Genomic DNA, 26,820 nt, shown 5'->3' on the forward strand with positions numbered 1-26,820 from the left:
ACGAATACAAATATCCCCATGCAGCTGGATTTAATGAGGGTACAGCTCCTGGAACCAGACCATCCACTCAGCGTCCAGCAGCAGTGGCGGCAGCCTCATTTATCCTTCCAATCTCTTATGGAGTGCAGCTCTTTCCGCTCAGCTAGCCACTTGGCAGCCATGCAGGGAGACTCATCGTCCCTCCTCCTGCTTGGAGTGGCCAGCCAAGCGGGAAGAGAGCAGTGCTCCGGGAGTGATTGGAAGGATGAGCGAGACCACCACCGGATGTGTGAATGAATGGTCTGGTCCCATGAGCTGTACTCTCCTTAGGTCCAGCTGTGCGGGCATATTTGTGTACAAATGCCATATTTTTCTCTGTATATGACCCCCCCCAATGTATAGGACAACCCCCTCATTTTTACCATTGCCGAAGGTGGAGGAGCAGTCAATGGGCAGCATTGAGAGGCGGCCGAGCATGGCTGCTCCTTTGCCTCCGTCTCCTTTGCCTCTGTCTGCTACTGAGCCCGTGAGTGGTGCTGGAGGAGACTGCAGCATCAGCAGGAAGCACAGACAGGAGCAAAGAAGCAGCTGTGCTTGGCCGCCTCTTGCTGCTGCCCATTGACTGCTGCTGCCTCCGCGACCACCAGATCTTCACCTCCAGCAATAGTCTCCTTTGGGCAGGGGACAAGGCAGCGGCGTGAGCGTGAGCTGGAGGTGAGCCCTGGCAGGAGGAGGAGGTGATTAGATGGCAGCGGCGGCAGCCATGAGAGGCGGCCAAGCGCAGCTTCCTCTTTGCCTGCTGCTGCCGCCTTCCGTATATAAAACAACCCTCAGTTTTTTTCTCTAATTATGTTAGGAAAAAATGTCATTTTATACACAGAAAAATACGGTGCTCCCATCTCTAGAACTGACCCAAAGGAACCAGGGGCATGCCCCTTAACTATGCTGCTGCACAGAGAATCTGGTCTTTTAAGCTATCTGGGTTTGGGTGCATTGTAAACTTTGGTTTGCTGCTCTTCTATGTCACAGGAAGTGTAAGTCTTGTGCAGGCTTATGCTAGTCAATGACTGGCTGATGCTCCCTCTGCAAGGGATACTTGTGGGCAGGCTCTGATCTGAAGATTGTGCTTTCTCAGGGGATGCCGCCTTTCAGCAGGATACAGCGGCTCGATATCAGGACAGCCCCAACTATGCTGTCAGAGTAGGCAGTCTCTGTGCCTAAGCAATGATCCAAAGTGCTGGTGAATCTTTTTGTTAGTGAGAGGCAACTTGGTGACTGTCACGGGGGTGGGGGTGCCGCCAAAGAGTTTGAATCCAAGCCTGGGTTTGTGTTCTCAGGCTGTCAGATCCTGTGGCTAGTCTCCTCCTTGACACTCGTGCAGAATATAACATCAGGAAGGTTTTGGTTTCTACCTGGAAAGAACTGGGTCTGCTTTTAAGGATTAACTTATCCTGTCGGTTCCTCCATAGGTAACACAGCCTCATGTTCCCCTGGATCATGCAGCCATATTTGCCTTCCGTCGCCAGTGCATTCCAAGGGGTACAAGTGTGCCTGCCCGGAGGGCATTTTTCTCCTGCCTTCTGGTGAATGCGCAGGTAGGTTTATCCTTAAACCTGGAAGCCATATGTTTTATGTTTGAGACAATACATCTCCTTCACCATGTACTGAGAATACCATTTTTAATTTATCAGCATTGGGCTTCAGATGAATTTATCTGTAGCATACTGCACATGCTAAATCTTACATAACTACTAATAGTTCTGTTATTTCAAGGATAGTAGAAATCTGTCTTGCCATTTTAAAGTGGCCATATGTAAGGGGTCGTGTGGTTGGGCTTCTCTTGTCTTCAATAAAACACCACCAGCAGATTTATCAAACAAGTTGTTGTCTTTATTTACTTCACCCAACTGGGCAGTAACCTTAACACGTTTATTTAACTGAGTCTCTTGTTCGAGCAACGGCTCTGACAAGGGCAACGGAAAGCTTTCTTCATGAACGTTCCCCAAACTCAGGTCCTAGGGACCGGCACAAACTTGTCTTTGACCCTCAATTCCCAACCCAAGGTCCATTTCACTCAGGAGGGGTAAGGTTTCTTCATCTCCCATCCATTCCCAGGACGGGTCTCCCTCTCTTGACGTCTCATCCCAAGGTCCAGGAAGCAGCCCATCTTCCTCAGCTCTTCTAAGTGCCATGCCCGGCGAGCTTCCCTTTCCTTAGCAATGGCTTCCTTCTCTTCCCTTATTTTTCTTCTCCATTCATGAGTCTCCGATTCACCCCAATATGACAGTTTCTGAGGCAAGCCTTTCTTTCTCCGACTCTCTGCCTCTGCTTTAGGTACCCTGACCTGCTCCCACTTGCCAGTCCACAGGTCCTGCATCCATATCCATTTCCAACCTCCTGGGATTCTATCTCGTTCTGTCTTCACTTCCCCCAGCCCTCCTTCATCCACCACCTCATGCACCTCCCTCCTTCCCGCCGATTCTTCCTTATATGGCTTAGATATTATTAACCCTTTCCATCTCTCCTCCAGCTCTTGGGTATCCACCGCCTTAGACACCCCTCCACCTGGTGGATTTACCCACTCTAAATCATGAGTATCAGAACTTAGATCCTTTTGGTGGCTTAGGGTAGTTGGTGGACTAGTCTGGGTTTGTTTAGAAGTCTTTATAAGAGACGGCTCGACCAGAAAGACCCGGTACTTCTGGTCTTTCCCTTCATACCAGTTCCAGCGGGGGAGTGATGTCTGATCCCCTGTCCTGTAACTGAGGTGGTCTGGCACAAATGTTACGGTTATGCACTGTCCTGTCATTTCTGATTAATGGTGACTATGAATTAGTGTCCCCAAAAAAGATTTAGTGCCCTGCTCACTTCTTGCACAATCAAGGCTGTCGCTCCTTTTCAGTCAACCTGTCAAGGTCAAAAGTTTGACACTAGAAAAAGGCTGAGAGCACTACTATCTGTCTAGATGGGTAGGATATAAATCTAATAAAATGAATGAATAAATAAATACAGAACTTCGTAACACTCGTTGGTAGTTTGTTGTGGTCCATCACAGCTAGCATTTATCCCTGAAAAGCTTAAATAGCAGTATGAAACAGATAATCATGACAATTACATCAAGGTTCATCAGGATATCAAGGCATAAGTGATTTACTTGTTCCTGCCTGCTTCACCAGGATTGTAGCTTTGAATCTTCTTCCATATCTCTTCAGAATATGAGATTAAATCAAATCACTATTTTTTTCACTCATAGTGAACAGAGACAAATGAGTCCAGGCATCATTAGTTTATCTATTTCTACAAGCTTTATTTACATTGTATCATGCTCCATAAGCTTAATGAGACTTCAATGTTGTTGCAAACGTGTAACTTTTCAGTTGTAAGCTTTTAACTAAAAAGTTGGACAAGAGCTTTAAATCTAATCTCATTCCAAAAATACAAGAGTTAATGGGGCCTTGGGGCCTTTTAAGGAGAAAGGCGGAGTAAAAATATAATAAATAAATAAGAGTTTATAGCCTTTAAAAGCTCATCTTATACATACATAAAAATTAATAAAAAAGAAATCTGTTAGTATTTTAGAATGTTTGAATATAGATGTGAAAATAAGTTTTTCTAAGTATTCACCCATCCATCGGCCAGTTACATTCTATAAAGTTAACTTTCTCTGAGCATCTGGAAGTATTTGAGTATTGCATAGGAACTTGCATCTCTCTTCAAAGAACGACAAAATCAACAATACTGAGATACAACTATGTCAACATGGCTTAGATGGCTACTAAAATTCTAATTCAGTTCCTTTTGTAGGAAGAGCAATGTCCAGCTTGAACAACATAGAGGTGTTTAAAGAGTAAGCTACCATTGCAAGCCATTGGTGTAATCTTAGAATCCAAATTCATTTTTTCCAATGATTGTATTCTTCACACAGAGCTGAATGTCTTGTATTCAACTGCTAATCAGATCTACCAGCTGCAAATTGGTCGGCAAAGACAAGTGTTACAACAGCAGCAAGGACTCTTGCAGGCATGGCCAGACAGTATCTACCTCCAGGACATGGACTGGAAAAGGGGATTTATCTATTGGACTGATGACAAAGGGGAATTGGTGCGTTTCCATAAAGAGACAAAAGCAAAGCTCGTAATGCCTACAAACTCACCAGGTGAGAGTGCCTGTGATATACAGTACAAGAATTTAATGCCTTCTGCCGTTGGTAATTCCTAGATCTACAGAGGGAAAACAAACAGGAAAGAGATAATTGCTGCCTTAAACCCTTGTTTTTCTCCAAGTCTAAAGTGTTGACAAGTGCCGAAAGTGGCACCCTCTGTTCAGCATCACCTGGGGGCTAAGAAAACTGAAAGGTAGGCATCTAGATTTGACTCCTTATCAAATGGGAACTGTCATGGTTTTGGAGGCAGAAAACAACTGTGTGCACAGCAGAACCTTGTGCGTATGATCAAAACAAATAGGATTGTGGCCAAAGGGGGTGCTCTAGCTGCAAGTAATTGATTGTGATGGAGCTCATGTGGAAGAAGTGAGTTCAGTATCCAAAGCAACATGGCACTGCCACCAAAGTGCCATCAAAACTTAAGCAGGTGATACCTAAGAGTAACAATCTACTTGTTTTGCAGCAGTAGGTGCCTACATAAATCTTGTAACTTGGCTAAGGATTAAAACAGGGAAAGAGAAAAATAATTATATACTGTATTTCTCTTTTCTTTGCTTAGTGTGTGCAGCAAGTGTTGATTTGCCTTCTGGAGACGTATATTGGCTAACATGTGAAAGAACTCAGATTATGGTTACTAGTTTTTCTGGCATGATGACCAAGCTTCTCTATCAAGTGGCAGGCAAGGATATTATACAGCATCTGTTCCTAGACTGGCAGAGAGCATCCTTGTACTGGCTTGAAACTGGCAAATCTATTCAAAGAATGGACCTCGACGGCAGGAATATCAGAGAAGTGTGGAATGAAACATTGACAGAAGAAGTCCTTCTTACCTTGGATTCGAGTTCCTCCAGCTTCCTCTGGACTTCCAAAGAAATGGGTAATGGCTCCTTTTTAGGTAGCTGATGCTTGTTTGTTCCATGTAGTTCCCATTACGTGTGCAGTAAACATTACTGCTGCAGAACCCTATCAAACTAGTTTTTCTCCATGCCCTGAGGGAAAAAAATAAGTCTTCTACTAGGATGTTAGAATTTGGAACAAAACATGATGGGGTGTGGGACATAAGGCAAAAAGATGAGCTCCTGACAAAAATCTGAACAAAGCATTAGGATTCACAAAAACCTAGAGAACATGAAATATAAAGAGAAAAAGTGAAGAAGTATTTAATATAGCAATGTATTCTCTTTTTTTCTTTCAAAAAACATAAAGCATGATGAGAAGAGATTGTTAAAAACTCATCAAGCATGAGTTTTTAACACTAGTTATATATATACAAATAGTAAACAACAATACATAATACAACCACCTGAACAAATATTAAACAAATACATTTTTTGATTTAAAAGTCTTCCGCGGTGGTATAACATAGGTTTCCACATACAAGAGCAAAGTTTCTAAAAACAAAACCTCTACCAGTGTGTTTTAACTTCAAGTTATTTTGAATAATTCTTAAAGCTTACCTCTGTCCAGGAACAGTAGAACAAAATGGAAGGGCAGTCTCCTCCTTTACTGTTATTAGTGAGAACCCATATTTGGTGAGTTGCTGCTTGTTGCTCTTGTTGTGTACCCCGGCGCACAAGGAGGATACAAAGAACAGGTTGCAGCTCTTTGCGGTTGTAGTTTGTGACATGGCACTTCACTGCTTTTAAATGTTTTAAATCTGTTTTCAGTAGATTTAGTCTGTTATAAATGGCTTTGGGAACTGTGCAGAACAAAAAGGTAATAAGGTGATCCTTTAAATAAATAAATAGTAATCCAGGCAATACAAAATAGCAGAGGGTGCAGACAAGATGAGAAAGTAATTGTGGCAGCCAGCTTGCTGCATCTGCTTATTCACAAAGGTTAGAACCAACAGTTTGATTTTAACTTAAATCAATTTGTTAGGGGTGGAAAGACCAGAGGCTAGCTAGCTCAGCCCAATTTTATCTCAACTTTCCCCCACTGTATTTAAGTGGAGAAAATACTTGAACTTAAATGGCTGGTTCAGTTTAAGTTGGATCAGCAGTAGTTTCTAATGCTACCATCAGCCCTTCTACGTTTTGCTCTCTTTGGGGACATTGGCAAATGGTGGCGACCAAATGGTTCATTGATCTAATATTTTAAAGAATCAGTCAAGCTGATTCAGAGTGGAAGTGGCAGAGAAGAGAAGCAGGAAGCAGCAGTCAGCCAAAAAATGAGGCGGTGAGTGGAGGGGTTGGGTAGCTGGGAATGCTATTGTGCCCCATGATCTCTAAGGCAGGCAGGGGAAGATGTATGGCCATCATCTTGTAGTGAAAGAACTGAGAAAAGGAAGTGAGAGTAGAGAACATAGGTGGTGTGAAAAGAAAGCAGGCAGTGATTTTTAAGCAGTGAGAGGAGAGAAGATTATAAAGAAACACATGTTCCTGGGAAGAAAGGTATTCCCACTTGGAAAGGGTTGCATAAAAATGAGGATAAAAGGTAAAGGTTCCCCTTGACATTTTCAGTCCAGTCGTGTCCGACTTTAGGGGGCGGCGCTCATCCTGTTTTTCAAGCCGTAGAGCCAGCGCTTGTCCGAAGAGAGTTTCTATTGTCACATGGCCAGCGTGACTAGGGAGCGCCGTTTTACCTTCTCACCGAGATGGTACCTATTTATCTATTCGTGTTTACATGCTTTCGAACTGCTAGGTTGGCAAGGAGCTGGGACAAAGCAATGGGAGCTCATTCCGTCACGAGGATTCGATCTTACGACTGCTGGTCTTCTGACCCTGCAGCACAGGCTTCTGCAGTTTAGCCCGCAGTGCCACGATAGTCTCCGTTATATTATTAACCAACAGAATTAATGCATCTCCTTAGAAAGATTTAGTAGCACCAACCAACCATATTGAATAATTGTTTGGATTATATGTCAGCTGACGACAGATGTTAGAGAGAGCCTGTGAGTCTCCCTTACTGAGCTAGGTTTACTGCAGGAGAACAGTGACCATGAACCTTTCATCCAACTTCGTCTGATCCCAAATAAATCCCTTCCCCATGTTGGTGTTGGAGAGAGGTGACGGAGGCATCTTTTCAGTTTTGTGAGATTATATTATGAAGGAATCTCATGCTTCGGTACTGAAGATCAGTTGTCAACAAAGCAAGGCAAGTTTGCATACTCCCAAAGATGAGAAAAGCACCTGCTATATTTAGATATTTTCATTAGTTAAGGATTTTTCTAATCACAGGTTGTTTCTCATACAGTATTTAATTCTGCTACCTTCTAGCAAATGTTTATCTTATCTGCAAGTTTAGATGGTAATTTAACATCCATGTAACTTGTACAAATTCACCACCAAAACATAAATGGATTAGATTTTTAAACAATATTCTAACTAAACTGCTAACTCCTTTCTGCTAACTTTTCCATCTCTCCTGTTATGTCTCTAAACAAGTAGATATTTGTGGTGGGGAGAGGGTATGTTTTGGATTGGAAGAAGTAGGATGAGAAGTTGGTGGTCCCTGTTCTACTGCAGTTAATCTAGCTTGGGGAGGGACAGCTGGTTTTTGATTGGGGATGGGATTGACTTGGAGGTGGTAGCAAACTTCAAGGTGTTTTGTACACGCAATGAATTATATGATGTAGCTAAGACACTAAGAAGGTTAAAATAAAATAGTTATGCTATTGCAGGTTGATAGAAAAAGGTGGACACTAAGAAATCAATTGGGATGGGTTTTTTTTCCAAATTTTTAAAAAATCATAATATTGAATATGCTTTTTCAAACCACACAGTGCTTCCTTTGAGATCTAGACAGGCTTTATAGAGACACACCCTGTGAATTGAGAATTGCTAGTTTAGAGCAAGAAATGCTTGTGATATAGATGCTGCAATAAATTACTATGTACATTTAATATCTTATTTCTCTATAAAACTAAGATTTCAGAACAGGACACATCCCTAAGTCACCCAAGTAGAACTTCTCTGACAAGCTGTGTCAGTAGAAAAAGCCATTTATTTAACAGCCTTGTGCGATTATAGAGGGTAGTCCAATCTTCCGGCTTGGTATTTGCAAGTTGTTTGAATAAAAGCACATTGAGTGCCATAGTTCTAGTGGTAATATCTTAAACAGAAAGGAAAAAAAGAGATTGTCAGGTTAATAAAACAGTTGATCTTAAAATCCATCCACTCCAAAGCAGGCATACGATACAAAAGGAGTTTGTCTTCTCTGCAGATGCAGAAATTAGTCTTTATTGGATTAGGAGAACCTCTTAACTCATGATGGTGTTTATAGCTGCACGGTTTAACTGACTTAAATGCATTAGGAGTAAATGTCTGGAATCCGACAAGAAGTACTATGGGGTGCCAATTGCCATGGTTGGCTGATTTGTAGGCTAACACATCTGGAGACCAATAAGTTGGCGAATGCTGTCCCGGAAGATCTTTTCCTTCTGAAAATGCCTTGCAGGACTTAATGGGGAGCCTCGGACTGCTGACCAAATGCTGCCTCTGAGTCCAGTCTCCTTCCTCAGGCCATGCTCTTCCCCTTGTCTATAGTGCCTCCCTACTGTTTTGGTTCTGGTTGCCCTTGCTGTTGCAATGCTTGATCCCGTTAGCTTTCAACCAAGATAACGCAGACCTGGGAGAAAAGCTTTTCATGGTCCTGTTCTTCCGTACCAAAATACAGAAGCTGCTTCTATAATCGTAATACAGAACGTTTGACGATGGATTCAAGGATTAGTAGGTTGGCAACACGAGGTGCAGATCTGAAGGTCTTCCGCTACCTATCCTAGTCAAGTACTAATGTCTAACCTCTTGGTTTGCAGAACTGAAGATCCTGAATCTCGTCACACGCAGAGCATATAATCTGAAGGAGAACTGGACCCACGAAGTGGCAGCAGCTTACGGACCTTACCTGGTGACAGTCAACAAAACGGCACTGACCCTCTGGAACAGAAGATTGATGGCGCCATCTGCTGTGCATGTAGCTAATGTGCGGAAAGCCATGTTTTTTTTCAACACAGACTCGGAGACTGGTGAGCTGAACATTCTACACCGTCCATGAGTGTTTAGGCTGTACGCTTTGCATCCAGGAGAGATTTGACTTGTCTTCAGCTCTTATAGGTGTTAACTGCTTATAAAGCAAATACTCCTCCTTATGTGCTTTGGCCACTACAGATAGGCCATTTTTGTGTGTGAAAGACTAACCTATGGGAAAGACTGCTCAGTTAGTGGCTGTGACCAGCCAATCTTAGTCTCCCTGTTTGGGATCCTGGGTCCCGCTAGCAGAGGTGTAACAGATGCCTCATTATGTGCCCTGTGTGCGAATTTCCTCAACATGAGGCTGGCCAGTGCTGGAACAGGTTGCCCCCTTGGTCTAACTCTCCCAAGTGCTTCTGCTGTTGGGTGCCTCATAGCGGGAGTTCAGATCTCAAATCAGAAAATGAGAAAGGCTGAGTTGTTAGATCATGCTCCGTGCTCCATGTGACCCACAGATGGCCTGTAGGACATGTGGGCTTTGGGGTGTGCCAGTTGCCCAGCTGGCACCCTCTCTTCTCCAATTGGAAGCATCCGGTACCAAGTGACTTATTAGCGGTCCGACCTCTTCCTTGGAAAGCTGCTTCCAGTTCAACACAACTATTCAACAGGGTAGAACATTCAGACGGCCTGTTTAAGTAACTCTTCACATCTCAGCACTTGAGCATATGTAGCTTCTTATAGCATATTTAGGTGTAGTGCTAATTAGGTCTTCTGAGTATTGTGAAAGCTTAGTGACACCTGCTATGGGGAGGCACTTTATACGGTTGTTGATGAAACAGTAAGTTTTTGGGTGAAGCTGAGGCAACAACATGCTCCCTTCAGCCTGGTCTCTGCTTGAATTTCTGGGAGGAGGAGGCTAAAATCTGGGGAAATTCCACCAAGTTTGATCTGTTAACACCTGCCTGAACAGAAGGGAAGATTAAGAGTTGCTGTGGCATGTAGTAAGCTTAGGTGCCTGCTTTTCTGTCCATCGATTGGGCAGAAGCAGCACACATTCAACAGACCGGAGGCAAAACAGCCCCAAGCCATGCAGCCCAGAGTACCTGCCGCCATATTATTTTGTAGCGCTGCTGCTGTCCTCTTTGTGGGAAGGCTACCACAAAAAAGGACGACCCTAGCTGGTCTCCATTTTGTGAGACAGATGTTCTACATTTCCCTATAAAACTTGAAAGTTTGCATAGCCACTGCATGAATGATCATTGCTCCCTGCTTGAAGGATGTTTCTGGCTTTCTTGCTGCAGGGCAGACGGTTCCTGTTGTACAACCTGCAGTTATCTGGACTGCTGTATTGCTGCCTCCTAAAACCACTACTAAGGCAGTGCCACAAACAGCACAGGCAAGAGCAACATCCTCCAAAAGAACAGTGCTACCAACAACAACAAAAACAACAACTACTACTACTACGACTGCACCTACCACAGCAAAGCCAACAAGACAGCGGACAACTCGGACGACAGTCTTGGCAACTCTCGCCTGTGGGTGGGCTGAATTCTCTTGCCGAAACGGGGAAGAGTGTGTACCTTATGAATACCGCTGCGATACAGAGGAGGACTGTGCGGATGGTTCTGATGAAGACCACTGCGATGAGTTCTGTTCTGAAACAGGTACTCCCATCGTGCATTCTATAGGTCAATGATTCCCAGCCTTGGGTTAGTCAGCTGTCTTGGACTGCAACTCCCAGAAACTCCAACCAACACAGCGGGTGGTGAAGGCTTTTGGGAAGTGCAGTCCAAGAACATCTGAGCTACCCTAGGTTGGGAACCACTGCTGTGGGCCAAGAACTGAAACAAAATGCCCTTGGTGGTTTATCTATACTCAGGTTCCAGTTTGAACAGATAACAGTAAAAGTAAAGCAAAGTATGTTGCTTATACAGTGGTGCCTCGCTTTACGATTGCCCCACATTATGACAATCTTTTTGCGATCACAATTGTGATCGCAAAACGATGGTCTGAATGGGGTTTTTTGCTTTGCGATGATCGGTTCCCTGCTTTGGGAACCGATTCTTCGCAAAACAACGATTTTCCTCCAGTTGATCGGCAGTTTCAAAATTGCCGCCGGTTAAATAAAATGGCTCCCCGCTGTTTTCTGGGACAGATTCCTCACAAGACAACCACCAAAAATGGCCGCCCTATGGAGGATCTTCGCTGAACTGCAAGTTTCCAGCCCACTGGAATGCATTGAAGGAGTTTCAATGCGTTTCAATGGGCTTTTTATTTTCGCATTATGATGTTTTCGTTCTACAGCGATTTCGTCGTAATGCGAGGCACCACTGTATACTATCCTATAGCACTTAAAGGGCTCTCTGGGCAGTTTACAGTTTAATTATGCAGGGTATGCATTCCCCACAGACACACAGCAAGCCGGGTACTCAATTTTCTTGGAGGGCTGAGTGAACCTTGAGCCAGCTACCTCGGATTGAACCTGGGCTGTGCACAGAGTTTTGGTTGGAGTACTGCAGTTTAACCACTGTCCTCCTTGGCAAAGAAATTAACCTTCTCCAAGAAATTTGCACACAGAGCACTTAAGGAACAGATGACACTTCTTCCACCCTGCTGAGACAGGAAACAAGCCATTGGGCTACTGACAGGCTGTTTCAGGCTTACAGGACTGCTTAAGTAACACATAATGGTTCTTGTCAAAGAAGGTGATTACTCTTGGTAGTTTAGTTGATATCACGATAACTTTCATAATAAAGGAGATGTGCCAAAGCTGCATGTTCTAGTCTTAAGGGAGGAGCAGGTGCAAGTTTAGCCACTAACCTGCCCTCTTGACTTAGGTGTTCATGTTTGAGAGAGGAGGAGGTGGAACCTCCTGAGACTGGAGCTAACAGAAGAAGAGGCTCCCTGCCAGTATGCATGGCATTGTTGGCTAGGGAGCTGTCAGTGATACTGACTCTTGGAATACAGGCTAATTGCAGCTGTTCTGAACAAGATTTGTCTGTTCACCAAGAAGAAACTGAGTGAAGGAATCCAAGTTTGTCAGGTAGACTTGATGTTGAGTTTGGTTGGAGTAAAAGATGACATAAGGTAAGAGTTCACAAATTGTTTTCCCAGAAGTTTCAAAGACACTGGAGAACAGAAGTTATCTGGGATTTACCAAGCAATATCTAATACGACAAACTGATCAGTTACCATTGTTTTCCTAAAGTTGATTGTTGATGGGGATGCAGCTTATTTATTGTCAAGAGACTCACGCAGTGGCAAAATAAATGTATGCCTATTCTACCCAAGCTTTTGTAGGCAAACTTGGTCCTACGTATATGGAACGATAGCTGTTGATGTCACAGGCAGCTCTTATGCTGCATTCTTCATTAGCAGTTTTAGATATGTTCCTTGCCTATTTTAACCTTCCTGTGCATTTGAATTCCATATCTGATCCCATTAGTCCAAAACTAACAGTGTCTCCCTTATTTCTCCTGCTTCCTTCATACATTCTCTTATAGTTATTCTCTAACAGTCAAATCCCCCATTTTCATTTTTTTTAAAAGTGAGATCTTTGATAAAAGGCTACTGAAATGAGACAAGAGAAAGGGTGTCATTTCTCTACCTGCTGGGCCTGGGATAAGTGTTGTGGCTTGGTAGAGATGAGAAAAGGAATTTGTCTTGATACTTGGGAAAGTAAACAAGTAAGGTGTTGGGTCTAAGAACCTATACTGTACAAGCAAGCTTTGGGAATACTTTTAAATACAGAGATTCTCTGGATGTTTGTAATCTCATGATCATGCAAAGCTACATCAGTCATTCTCAACCATTTTTTGGCTATGGCCATAAAATATGGCCAATATGAAAGAAATATAGATCAAATTAGGATTGTGTAAGCGGCAAACCTTATAAGGTGGTGTGTGAAGAATTGTTTCCAGCCTGTGGCCCCCTTCAAATGTGCCAGGACTCCCCAGGGACTATATGGCACCCATTGAGAATGGTTGGCATAGATCGCGTGAAACTAAGCATCTGTTAATACATGCAAGTTATGGTTTAATGGAGACTTGTTCAACTTTTTCCAACTTGCAGGTGTTCTGTTTTAAGGCCAGGGTTAGAATTCTTCCTGGACTATTTGGCTGAAAGTGCATCAGCAAAATATTCGCGAAGGCTTTCACGGCCAGGATCTAATGGTTGTTCTGGGTTTTTCGGGCTCTTTGGCCATGTTCTGAAGGTTGCATCAGAAAACATTACCCCAGTTTGTACAGCAGTGCTGTAGTGACCTTTTGTCGAGTCTTTTTCTTTCTAAAATCAAAAAGTACACCCTTGCCTTTTCTAGCACTTTTTAATCTAGAGAGTCTTGAATGCTGTTTGTATCCTCATATTTAGGAATGTTCCAGTGTGCAAGTGACAAAAGATGTATTAATAAAAGATATCTTTGTGACGGGGTTTCACATTGTTATGACGGCTCCGATGAATCCAATTGCTGGGTGCCAAAACTGGAATGCGCCATACATTGTGATAGTGGAACACGTTGTGTGCCTCAGAGCTTCGTCTGCGATGGGAGCCCTGACTGCGCTGATGGAGCAGACGAAGTAGGATGTGGTAAGCAAATGACAGATGGACAGTGGAGGTGCCCACAGTTGGGACAAACTGCTGGGTTTTCTTGGCAGCTGGCAACTTTTCACATGGGGAATGCATGTCTCCTGAAGCTTTCTCCATGGCATAGCAAGGATCTAGCCTCAAACTGAGATAATCTTTCATTTGCTTTCAGTTCAGCAATTGGTCTTGTGAAAGGTCTATAGGTTCATGTCTGATTTGTAGCGCCAGAAGTTAGACTAAAAACATCCCTTGCCACAAAAGCTTTGTGTAAAGAGATTTACAAGGAAGGAGGTCTTTGCAATGTTGATTTTTAGGATGAAATGTGTGACATGAACAAAACCGATGGTCTGGGGCTCTTCTACCAATGCCCAGACTGTTGCATGCTGCAGCACTGGTGCAAGTTAGGCAACTTCTAGAGCAGTGGTTTCCTAAATTGTATCTTTGGATGTTCTTGGACTAAAACTCCCAGAAGCCCTTCTCCACTAGCTTTGCTGGCCAGGATTCCTGGGAGTTGTAGTCTAAGAACATTGGGGGACCCACGTTTGGGAAGCACTGCTCCAGGGGATTGAGGGCTGCACCTGCTCATCTCTTGACTGCAGAGGCAGCGCCTGCTCTTCTAACCCTACTCCTCAAAAAGTTCTTACAAAAATGTGGGGTTTTGGTAAAAAGATTAAAGGGACTTTTATTTTTAAAAGTGATTGATTTTACCACAAAAGAGCCCTGTGCCCCTTCAGGCTCTAGGTGCTCAACAATGAGGAGATTAGAAGGGCCCTTTCCACTCTGTGTCATCCACTTCAATGTTAAATATTGTCTTTCGTTGTTGTAAGCCGCCTTGGGTCCTTTTTGAGGAGAAAGGTGGAGTAAAATAAAATAAATATTAGAGTAAAGGGATTTTTAATTGCTTTGGGTCCAAAGAAAGGAGGCGCTTCAAAGTTCTGTCCACCACTGGCACCACAATATTGTGCAGCAAGTCACAAGATATAAGAATGAATGTATAAAGACTTGAGTAAAGTGATGGCGAGGGATCATGATGACTCCGTTTGTCACATCCCATGAGATGTAGAGTGCCTTCACCTCCAGATACATTCTTTATGTATACGTCTACCTACATTTTACATGACACGCTGTAATATAGGGACCTCAACCCATAAATCTCATTGGATAAGGCTCTAGTCCAGTCTGCGATTTTTGTGAGAGGTGTGGAAAAGTTAAAAGTTGGCTCTGTTGGGTTTACAGTGAAGGTGTCCTGTATGGAAGAAGAGTTCCAGTGCCAAAGTGGCCAGTGTATTCCTTTGCCCTTCCACTGCGATGGAGTTCATGATTGCGAGGATCACTCGGATGAAGACTGCCCGCTCCCTCATGTGTGTCTTTCGGGTCACAAGTGCCCTGGCAGTGGAGAGTGCGTCCCCAAAGAATGGCTCTGTGATGGGGAGATGGACTGCACAGACCAATCGGATGAATGGGTATAAATAGCAAGGCGGGGGGAAAAAAACTTGTGACACTGTTTTTAATCACGTCTTAACTGTTGGTGAGATAATCCATTTTATCTCTTGACCACTAATAACAACAATGTGCCTTCAAGTCAATTCTAAGTTACGTTGACCTTTTCGCAGCTCATTCCAGGTAGACAATATCCAGAAGCGATTTAAGATTCCTTTCTCCTGGAGGTGCTCTGAGCCTGCCTAGCTTGCCCAAGGCCACACAGGCTGGCTGTGATCGCAGGAGGCACTATAGGAAATCAAGCTCCACAAGCAAGAGACCTAAGCCACTGAGCTATCCAGCCAACTCTCTTAACCTATAGCAGTGGCAGCGAACCTTTTTGGGCTCACGTGCCAAAACTGGGAGGGGAACCTAGCGGGCGGCGTGTCACGGCAACAGAGGAGGAATCCGGGCATGGAGGTGCCTCGAGGCCCCACTCGGGGTCGGCTGCCAGCACCAGCTGCTCCGGATCCACCTACCAAAGCGCCAGCACTGCAGCTGCAGCCACCTTCTCAGGTTTGGCTGCACGGGGCGGGAGTAGCAATCCAGTGACTTATGGCTCTCATGCTGGCAGAAAAGGCTCTGTGTGGCACGTGTGCCATAGGTTCGCCATTGCTGACCTATAGCCATGCTATTAGTACAGTACCTATTTATTTGTTATTGACAAATAAAAACACGCAATATAGTAGAACCCTCTTATCCATGGGATCAGTATTTGCTCATTCACTTGTCCATGGTCTGGAAATATTTAAAATGTATTAAAAATCATATATATATATATGATATATTAATATCATATATATATGCGATATTAAAAAGGCCATAGGAATGCATTGAAACCCCTTCAATGCATTCCTATGGGCTTCAGACTCACCTTTAAACGAAAATCCTCTATACGGCGGCCATTTTGCTGCCCGGTAAGCAAGGAATCCATCCCAGAAAACACCAGGCGGCCATATTTTTTTTACCCGCCAGTCATTTTGGAACCGCCAATCAGCTGTTAAAAAATCATTGCTTTGCGATGATTGGTAAGCAAAACAGGGTGCCTATCATTGCAAAGCGATTTTCCCCATTTAAAACATCGCAATGCGATCGCTTTTGCGATAGCAAAATCTTCATCGCTATGCAATTTCGTCGTTAAACGGGGCGCCCGTTAAGCAAGGCACCACTCTCTGTGTGTGTGTGTGTGTGTGTGTATACATTGGTGCCCCGCATAGCGAGGTTAATCCGTTCCGGATTAACCTTCGCTATGGGGAAACATCGCTATACGGAACGGGGAAACCCATTGGGTACAAAACTCACGGTTCTGCGATGTTTCCCCATAGCGGCATCCATTTTCCCCATAGCGGCAGCCATTTTCGCGCCCTCGGTAAGCAAGGGCAGGGTGCGAAAATGCTGCGTGCAGCCATTTTGGGTCCGGCGGCCATTTTGGAACCGCCGAACAGCTGATTCCCCGACATCGCAATGCGAAGATCGGTAAGTGAAACGCGAGTTTTGCTCATTGGAACCGTCGGTATGCCTTCGCATTAGCGATCCAAAAAAACCGGATCACTATGAGAATTTGTCGTTATACGGTGCGCTCGTTAAGCGAGGCACCAGTGTGTGTGTGTGTGTGTGTGTGTGTATGTATGTATGTGTGTATATATATATATATATATATATATATATATATAATATGTTACAAGAACGGGCCACTAGGAGAAATAAGAGAATAAGAGACCATAATATGTATAGTGTTCTCTAGAGCAGCGGTCCCCAACTGTTTTGGAACTGTGGACCAGATGGGGGGGTGAGCTCTTTGGGCAGGGTGCGGGGGCAACCCCACTTGCTGGGGGCGTGTCATGCTTGCCAGGGGGCATGGCATGCTCATGTGTGTGCGTGTGTGCACACAAGCACAACACCCGCCTGTGAGTGCGACACACCCACTGTGTGTGTGGGTGGGTGGGGCGGAGATCCGTCTCCGTGGCCCAGTCCTGGGAAGCCTACGGACCGGCGCTGGGGATTCCTACTCTAGAGAAATATATTTCCATGATGTCATTACAAGAATTAGCCACTACAGAGCCAGAGGCCATGCTATGTATAGTGTTCACTATTAAAATAGTGTTTGTTATAATCAGTGTTTTTCAGCATCCACGGAGGGTGGTGGTGTTGGAACTGATTCCTCATGGATAGGGGGGTCCTACCATACACAGTTATTTATTTATTGCTTTTTGCAACACTGGCCTAGTCCAAAGAGTTATAGGTCTGCTTGTGATGGCAACTAGATTTTTACATCTTCATAAATTGGATTCAGACCTTTGTTTATGTACAGAAGTTTGTTCTCATCTTTATAAAATTTGCTCCATTATCTTGTTATGGTTTCATCTACAGATTAGTTCCAAGCCCTAGTGTCCAAGTCACAAGGAATGAGGATGTCCCAATTCCTTCTACATAAAAAGGCTGTTGGGAGAGAAATTGTAACTTTTGTTTTTCTGAGGTTTTTCCTTCTTGCAGGATTGTCCGCCGAAGCAACAATGTGGCCCCAATCAGTGGCGATGCAAGAGCTTGACGGAGTGTATTCCAAGCTCATGGTTCTGCGATGGGGAGCCGGACTGCAAAGATAAGAGCGATGAGATGGATTGTAAGCACGTTTCTTCCCCATTTTTAAAAAAACATTTCTGTGCCGCCTTTCTCCCCAAAAGGATACAAGGCCGCTTACATTACTCTGCCACTCAAAAGTTATTTCCTGCAACTCAAGTCTTGGATATTGAACACCTTTCATATTGTGGCCAGTTTTGCATCAGATTAAAAGCTGCAAGGAAAACATAATGTCTAGAGTCTTCGCTGCTAAAACTATTGGTATTCTACAGGAGTAAGGAAAAAATAAATTCTGTACAGGGCACATCAGAATGATGCTTTTAAAAATATCCAAATCCCATGAAATAAAAGCAGCAGCAGAATGCTGGTAAGATCTCCACCCTCCGGAAGGGGGGAAAACGCCTCCTGAGGAACAGTGCAACATCTTTTTAACTTTTAATTGAGGGTGGGTAGGAAGCAACCTCTGACTCCTGCAGGCTGCAGTTTCCTTTAGGACAAAATTACCATTCCTTGTTTTTTTTTTTTTTTTTTTTTTTAAAACAAGGAATTATGGGTAATAAATTAGTTCTAGGCTCTGTTCCCTGAGCACATATGGATGAAAGGTTGTAGGGAGGATCAGCAAGCCCTTCTAAAGCCAGTTCCTTCTTTATATCAGTAAACAGTAAAAAGAATGAATCATAAATGAAGTTGGAAAGGGCTTATTACACCATCACATCCAACCCCTGCCCTGCTCAAAGATCTGACAGATGGTTGTCCAATTTTCTCTTGAATACCTCCAGCTTTGGAGTGCTCACCACCTCCTGGGTTTATTGGTTCCATTGTCATACTGCTCTAACAGTTGAGATGTTTTTCCTGATATTCAGCCTAAATTTGGCTCCCTGTAACTTAAACTCATTATTACATGTCCTGCACTCTGGGATGATCAAGGTGGAATATCTGCGGAGCTATGTCCACGGGTTCAATTATGCTTCAAGGCCTGATGCAATCTTTTTTTAAAATTATTTTTAATTCATTTCCCCCTATTCTAGTATAAGTACAAATAAGCAGTTATGCATATTTTTCTGCGGTTCCTTTTTACCTACATTTTCTGTACAAAAGCAATTATATTGTTCTAAAAAGTTTTACCGTGCGTTCTTTAGACTTGTATCTTCGAGGGCAGCTACTAAAACAATCAATATAAAAATTATAAAGAATTCAACAAACCTTTAAACTTAAAGCTATTAACAATTAGTTTATAACTTCAGTCCAGTTAAATGAGGAATTCAGCAATTCTAGAATGCAAGAGCTCATATCTCGAAATGGCTCCTTTAAAACAATTCTCCCCCCCCCCCAAAAAAATGTTTCATGCATGCTTGGTGGTCCATAGGCTGCAGTGGTCATAAAAACTCTCCTTGCTTTCATGCAGGCAAACCTAGGCAGTGCGAAGACTATGAATTCCAGTGTGGAGAAGTCTGTATCAACTACACTCTCGTCTGCAACGGGAGGCTGAACTGCCCAGGTGGATTGGACGAAGGTGGCCGTTGTGGTGTGCCATGTCAGAAGCCATGTTCACAGATCTGCTACCAGTCACCTCAGGGGCCTGTAAGTGAAAGAGTAATGCGTGAATGTTAAAAAATATCACCAATGCCAGCTCTGCTTTAGAATAGTAATGCCTTCTAGCAGAGATCTCCTGGGACCTACACACTTCCTACAGACCTGTTGGATAGCACTGTGCAGACGGTCTCCCCATTTTAAGGCTTGTCAAATCAAAAGCTAGACTCAACAGTGAGGAAACGGGTGCTCGAATCACATGAAAGGAGAAGGGCAATTGTACTATAAAACACAAAGCTTAGAAGCATCTCACATCTCACTGCAGAATCCTAAATCCAGCTAATAGGTTGAATGCCCTTTTGGGTTTTTCCTCACCTCTGCCTATCCTATCAAAATACCAAAGCCCATCCTCTCGTCTTCTACGCCTGAAGATGGCGTTTTGGTAGAAATAGCTCATAGTAGAGAAATATTGAGATCCTTATTTTCAAGGTACTAAAGTTTCATTAGGCATTTGGGTCCTCTGGATTGTCCATTGGGGGGTCCTCCTGCTTGAAAGAACTGGAAACAGAGCAGGTATCAATTTTGGACTTCTGAAGGGCAATTTATTTACTCTTTACATGGTAACAGCTCTCAGAAGGAAGCTGAGTGTTTTAGTGTAAAAGAGGATGACTAATGTTTGTCTCTCACCTGTGGGCACAAAGAGCTTTTCACCATGCATTCATTCTCTCTCATTGTCTCTCAGAGATGTGCTTGCCACCAGGGATTCAGGCTAAGAAGTGACCAGCACGTCTGCAAAGATATCAACGAATGTAAAGAACTGCCTGAGGAGAAATGCAGCCAGACCTGCATCAATACAAATGGTAGCTACAACTGCACTTGCCATCCAGGCTACTTGCTGGAACCAGATGGCCACACATGCAAAGTGATTGGTGAGGTTCTAGCTTGGCTTTCTCAGCAGGGGATTGTCTGTGGAGGAAAGAATGGGGCCAACTGAGCTTGTGTGCAATGGAAAGGGGAGATTAAAGTACAGTGGTGCCTCGCAAGGCGATGTTAATTCATTCCACGAAAAACGATATCTTCTGAAAACATCGTCTTGCGAAACGCGGTTCCCCATTGGAATGCACTGAAATCTATTTAATGTGTTCCAATGGGGGAAAATCGTTGTCTTGTGAAAATTGTCCATAGAAGACATCATCTTGCGGAACGCAGTTCCCCATTGGAATGCACTGAAATCTATTTAATGCGTTTCAATGGGGAAAAATCGTTGTCTTGTGAAAATTGTCCATAGAAAACATCATTTTGCGGAACGCAGTTCCCATTGGAATGCACTGAAATCTATTTAATGTGTTCCAATGGGGAAAAATTGTTGTCTTGCGAAAATCGTCCATAGAAAACATTGTCTTGCGAAGCACAACAGCGATCGCAAAAACTAATTGTCTTGCGGATTAATGGTCTTGTGAGGCACCACTGTATTTGGCTTCAAATGCGTGCTTCCACAGAATGATTGGAAGGAGTCCCCAGCTACTAGGCCTCTGCTTCCTGTTGACAAAATTGGTGGGGATAGATTAACTCAGGCTGTTAGAAAGTCAAGAGTCTTCATATCTCGTATATAGAATTCTGAAACTCTGTGGGCAGTGTTTTGGTGAATGATTGAATCTGCAAATAAATAGGAGACATGTGGTCTAACAAAAATATTGGGCATAATACAAATATAAAACCATTGGACAACATCTGTGATTTTTAAAACTGTTTAGTTCATAAGTGGTAATGCTTAGAATTTATCTTTTCAGCCAGTGTTAATAGATTTAGATCTAATTTGAGTGCAGCAGTTGATGACAGAAGACCAATGATGAGGAAATGTCACCAGTAAGCTATCCCTTAAGTTGTGAACTTTCTGAATCATCAACTGTGAATGGGCTCAGGTTACTAAAGGCAAGGCTTCCTAAATATATAAACATGATCTGAAGCAACTTAAGTAAGGTTACAAAAGTGCTAAACGACAGTATAACAGTAACAGCCGTGCTTTTGCTATAGGGTCCAAGCCAGTTCTGTTAGTTACCATCCAGTTTTACTTGATCCAATATGGGTTACGGAGCATGGAAGAAAATATTATCTTGACAATGGACAAGGACCTCGTTATCTTTTCCATTGACTACGATTTGGTGGAGAAGAAGATCTTTTGGATGGACCTTAATGCCGAAAGCATAAGGTGGATGAACACAAAATCCAAGCAAAAGGGGACGCTCGTAAAAGGTAGGTCTTCATCGATATTCTGATATTTTAGATATTCTAAGAAGAAATTCTTGCCTTGGGATAAAACTAACCTGGCCTGAACTTGTGTCTATTGGTAATTTTAGCAAAAATGTCATCTTGTAGAATGAAAATCTGAATCTTGTTCTAATTTCTATGTGGCTACAAAAGCTCATAGCTTAGTTTAAAAGCAATTGAAGTCCGAAGCCAATTTTAGAAAGAGAAATATTGGCTGGATGTGGTTCTGTAGGCAAACCTGATTAAATAAATGTGTGTGTGTGTTCACTTGTGAGGTGCTATAGACCCGTGCTACTGACAGCCACATTCATGCCTTTTTAAAAGGCCCTTCGACTAGGACATCCAGCATACCAAGTTGAAGCTCACAGTTTATTCAACAGGTGGGCTCCTGTTCCTAAAATGAAAGGGGCTTTTTGAAATTGGTACATAAAATTAAGCACCATTGTAAATGTTAATGGAATGAACTCCGTCTGCATGGACTAGCCTGAGAAGTTGGAAAAGACTTGGCATCAAGCTACTCAAAGATTTATTTGAGGCAACAAATATACAGCTCAACAGGCTTTGCTGATGCATCCCTTCACCAGTACACTGCAGTAAACTGAGGCTGGTTGCTGCAACTCCCAGCTGCACACACAATTGTTATTAATGAATGGAAAAGTACACAATGTTAGCAGCATCTACCCTTTTGTGATATACCCGCTCAGAAGCATTTTTCCTGCTTTACTTAGACTGAGAGTAGGCATGGGGCAAGATTGTGTGATGATGTTGGGCTACAACTCCCTTTAGCCCCAGTCAGTATGTCCAATGGTCAGCGATGAATTGACTTCCAAATCAGATCCATACCCAGCCCTCGTTCATATCAATAAGATCTCCATGGGAGCACATTTGGCTTGCAAGCTCAGCGGCAGCAAGAGGGAATCAGTACAAGAGCTGTATCAAAAGGTTACACTTAACCAGTGGGTTTGTGTACCAGGCAGTTACTTCATCTGGAAACACTGAGAATGTCCCTGAACTAGGTATAGGTTGAAGCAGTTCAGCTAATTAATTCTGTCCCTAGAAAGATTGTTAAAATTAGGAGCAAATCCAGGATGATGACAGTTAAGATTCCAGTTACATCTAGAGAGCCATATGTTCCTCAGTCATGGTATAAATCAACACGTGGATTCTGGAAAATGTCAACGTAGCCAACAGAGAACAGGCAGACATATGACAGACAGCTTCTTCCCGAGAGGTCTTTTTTTTTGCCTTTCATGGAAGCTTTTAGTGAGGCATTATAGCCAGGGTAAGAGATAACATGTGGAAATATTCTGAACAGCTCTGTGTCTTTCCCAAGGTTTTAAAAAGTGTTTTATAGTGGTTTGGAGAGACAGATTGGGAAAAGATGGGAAGGGCCATTGAAGTATTAGATTAGTTTAGCAACTGTAGGTTGCCAAAGTCATAATCTTGTATATTCTTGATTTGGACTAAGCTCTGTTGAAAGTGGGAGTCACAGAGTCATTCTGTAAAAATTCACCATCACACACTCCTAGCCTGGCCTACCTTCCAGGGCTGTTGTGAAGATCAAGTGGACAGAAGACATTTATGGATGAGGCCTTGAGCTTATTGAAGGGAGGCAAGATGTAAATATAACAAATATGCAAATAAAGTCATGCTCATAAGCTTATGTTAAGCCCAGTAATTGCTATACTATTATGCTTAAATCTGTCCTTATCCAGGTAGTATTTTTGAGATACACAAATTGTGATAGGTGTGGACTGCCTTTGGCTACTAGACAATAGAGCATGGTTGTTGTATCGGCCACTGTTTTTAGAGGCCTCCTTGTTGCTCGGTTCTTTTCAGTAGATGTCTATTTCCTTCAGCTACCAAAGCAGAGTCCTGAAAATGTGATAGCTAGACTTGAAGCAAAGGCTGTTTCTGGATTTGTCCCCTGTGATCTGCCTACTGCTGTGCCAGAACCCAAACCACCTTCTTAACACTGCTTTGAGAGGTGGCAGCTTCCCTTTGGTATCAGGATGCAGATCATAGTACTGTAGGTTCACTTCTGTTCATTTATTTTAGGAATCAAATCTGACAGCATAGCAGTGGACTGGGTAGGAAGAAATCTTTACTGGACTGACGGGATAGCTGGACAGATCCTGGCTACTCAGCTAAATGGTACCTGGCGGGGAAAGCCTGAATACACGGTGGTTCTTGATTACCTAGGTCAACCACGGTCTCTGGCTCTCCACCCACTGGAGGGGTAAGACTTTTGAAACAATTTGTCTTATGGGGAATGCTTGCAAAAGACCCGAACTTCTTGGAAGGATATGCAACCAGGGGGCCTAAGGCAGTCTCTGAAACCAGGTATAGATGGAGGGACTCCACTTGAACACTTCATATGCCGTTCTTATCTACTGGGCTGTAAAGGCTTTGCCATCATGCCTTGTGGTTCTTAATGGCTGGCTTGTGTTTTTAAGGTAGTTGAGGACTGAAACAACAGGGCAAAAGTCTGCCTCTCAACACAAAATAGGGTTGTCGATCTTGACGGGTCAAAGTGTAAAATGTGCCACCGTAGGATGGATAGGGTGAGTACACCTCTGACACTGCAGGGATTAGGAGCCAAAAGTACTGTACAAGAGGAAAGGGTTCTTACATCTTTGATAGCTATGTAACTAAAGGAATGTCAGCAGATGTACCTTGCCGTACCCTTGCCAAAATTTCCCCTTCTATATATTTCTTACAGCTGTAAAGACCTCTGTTGTTTTATAAGCCTGATAATGTATGAATGGTCTATATTTGGCAATTTAATGGTTTCTCCATAAGCCAATGTATTTCAAACACAATCTGGTCTCAATTGACGATATAGGTGAAGATTAACGTAGGCTCAAACGTAAGTGATCTAAAACCTTTCCCAGAAGTACGACAGAACTCGGGTTATCTGTGGAAAACCTAGTGTGAATTCTGGTTTGTTCCAAGGTGAACTGTTCACTCTGCCTCATTCACATGTTAGAACTGGGCTCTGGCTTCAGAATCAGGACTCGGGATCAAGGTTTTTACTTAAGCTATGGTCTGGATATAATCAAGAAAAATGAAGTTGCTAAAGCATAATATAAAATAATCATTCAAAGTCTCCAATGCTTCTCAGAAGAGATACAAGTAGCTTTGCTTGTAGAAAAGGTCCCAAGATGTGGTCTTGAAAGCACATGACAGTCATGTGGAGATCTTACTACACTGTTTTAAATTCCAAAGAATAAAGGTGGCTTGCTAATAGATTAAACACCAGCAACAAGTCACAGGAGAACCTCACTGCAAAGTTCTCCTAGATTCAGACAATGGATTAGATGTTCTTTCCAAAGATGGACAGTTTGTTCTGCAACCTAAAAGAGCAAAATGATGTATATGAATTCTTGCAGAAGCTATTTGGAAGCCATAGTGATGAATTCCTCTGTTTTACAGGACTGTTTAACATAAAGCTTCTCTTTCCCAGTTTAATGTATTGGTGTGAAATAGGGGTTGATCCCAAAATACAGAAAGCTGGGATGGATGGAAGCAGCAAAGAAGTACTAATTGATGAAGTACTTGGCTGGCCTACCAGCATCGCTCTTGACCTTTTGAGCGGGAAAATCTTCTGGTCTGATGACAAGTTTCATTGCATTGGTTCAGCCTCTTTGGATGGAACAAATATAAAGGTACTGCATAACCTATAAGCTTACCTGAAGTAACCCTCTAAGGCTGGAAACAAGCAAGAATTCAAGGTATTTGTTTTAAAAGGGGCCATTGCTGTTCATAATATGAACATCTAAAGCCCATTTTAGTCTTAGACAGATTTTAGTAGCATTCTTTCTGTATTGCTTCTTGGGGGTGACAAGTCAAGCATAGAAAGCAATGACTCTTAAGCCTTCCACTCTCTTTTTTTATCTGAGTGTACATTGAGATGAATGTTCTTCTTTTAGGTTTTCGAATTATCTGAGATCCATACTCCCTTCTCATTGACTGTCTTTGAAGATTCCATTTATTGGTCCGACATCAAAATGAGGAGTGTGCAGAGGCTTAACAAAAGGACTGGCAAAAAGAGAACAAGCCTACTCAAGCCTCGCGGGCAACCCTATGGACTAAAGGTACTGTCTCAGTTCTTCTGTATAAGTATATACGACTTGGCCACTGACCAAGAGTTTATCTCCCTGCCAGGTGGATGTCGATGGCTTTATAAGACTGAACAATAGCCAGCAGAGCTGTAACTATGTAGCTAGAGTAGAGTAGAAAGTGTTTATTTATCAACTATAAGTCATTAAAATACGTTAAAATAAAATAATAAGCAGCAGGTGAGATAGTTAATTAAAAAAGAAAATACAATAAGGCGTAAGCAGGAATCAAAAAGACAAATGTACAGGGAACAAGCGAGCTCGAATGTTGATTGCAGCCAAGGCAAAGTTTGCCACGTTTAAGGTGGTATTGGCATTAATGTCAGCCAGGAGCCAACAGACCTGGGCGAGATTAGGTCTGTCTTGGATGGAAGTCAGAGAACTTGCCAAAAACCTTGATCTAGGGGAGTGGTAATATGGACATCTCAAAAGGTAGTGAGTGATGTCTTCGACTTCTCCAAGGTGGCAAGGACAAATCCTTAGGTGATAGGGCAGATTCTCGTGTCTGCCCTCTAACACTCTTGAAGGCATACATTGAAAACGTAGAGCGGTAAAGGCCTTGCGAAGGGCAAATGTAGTTATCCAGGTCAAATAGTTTTCCATGACAAAAGTTGACTTATAGAGTGGGAGTGAAAAGGAATAGGGCGAGCTAGAGATGATGCAAAGGTCACTTCTGATATGAAAAAGGCGAATTGTATCCTTGAGACTAGCTTTCACACATTTGGGCGGAAGAGCGGTTAGAGAATCTAAGTCGATGCCATAGGAGTCAGTTATTTGTTTCACAGCACTCACCCAGGATTTAAGAGAGGGGTTGGCCAGTTGTTCTCTAAGGCAGATCTTAGGTAAACTGGTATCATTCATTTGGGACAGTTTATGCCAGTACCGGACTAGTGCTGAGTGGCAGGTGGCAGCTACAGAGATAAGGCCTACTTCTGCCCTAAGTAAGGAGGCTGGTGTACTCCACGGGACACACAAGATAGAGCGAATGAAGGTGTTCTGTGCGGCGTCTAGGGTCGAAATGTTTGTGTATCCCCAGATTTCGGCCCCAAAGGTCATTTGGGGAATCAGTTTCTTGGCAAAAATTTCAGTAGCGGGCGGAACCAAGTTGCCTCCTTTAGACCTTGTAAAGTGTAGGAGAGCTTGGATGGCATGGGCGGCTTTAAGCCTTGCTGAGTCCAGGTGTTTTGACCAGGAAAGATGAGGGCTAAAAATA

General features: G+C 43.1%; 1 protein-coding gene across 3 annotated transcripts in view; it reads left to right on the forward strand.

The window, feature by feature from the left end:
* Positions 1–26,820, forward strand: part of LOC110070575 (uncharacterized) — a 66,576-nt gene that overhangs the window by 25,416 nt on the left and 14,340 nt on the right. For all 3 annotated transcript variants that reach the window (XM_078384792.1, XM_072991859.2, XM_072991860.2), the window contains exons 12-25: positions 1,449–1,574; positions 3,905–4,135; positions 4,701–5,018; positions 8,898–9,107; positions 10,353–10,715; positions 13,420–13,635; positions 14,869–15,095; positions 17,605–17,731; positions 19,094–19,269; positions 19,961–20,147; positions 21,253–21,471; positions 23,545–23,725; positions 24,953–25,154; positions 25,419–25,583. In XM_078384792.1, coding sequence (XP_078240918.1) covers positions 1,449–1,574; positions 3,905–4,135; positions 4,701–5,018; positions 8,898–9,107; positions 10,353–10,715; positions 13,420–13,635; positions 14,869–15,095; positions 17,605–17,731; positions 19,094–19,269; positions 19,961–20,147; positions 21,253–21,471; positions 23,545–23,725; positions 24,953–25,154; positions 25,419–25,583 — 2,948 coding nt within the window. The remainder of the gene's footprint in view (positions 1–1,448; positions 1,575–3,904; positions 4,136–4,700; positions 5,019–8,897; positions 9,108–10,352; positions 10,716–13,419; positions 13,636–14,868; positions 15,096–17,604; positions 17,732–19,093; positions 19,270–19,960; positions 20,148–21,252; positions 21,472–23,544; positions 23,726–24,952; positions 25,155–25,418; positions 25,584–26,820) is intronic.

The sequence above is a fragment of the Pogona vitticeps genome, chromosome 2 (genome assembly GCF_051106095.1).
Source record: "Pogona vitticeps strain Pit_001003342236 chromosome 2, PviZW2.1, whole genome shotgun sequence".
Taxonomy (NCBI): Eukaryota; Metazoa; Chordata; class Lepidosauria; order Squamata; family Agamidae; genus Pogona; species Pogona vitticeps.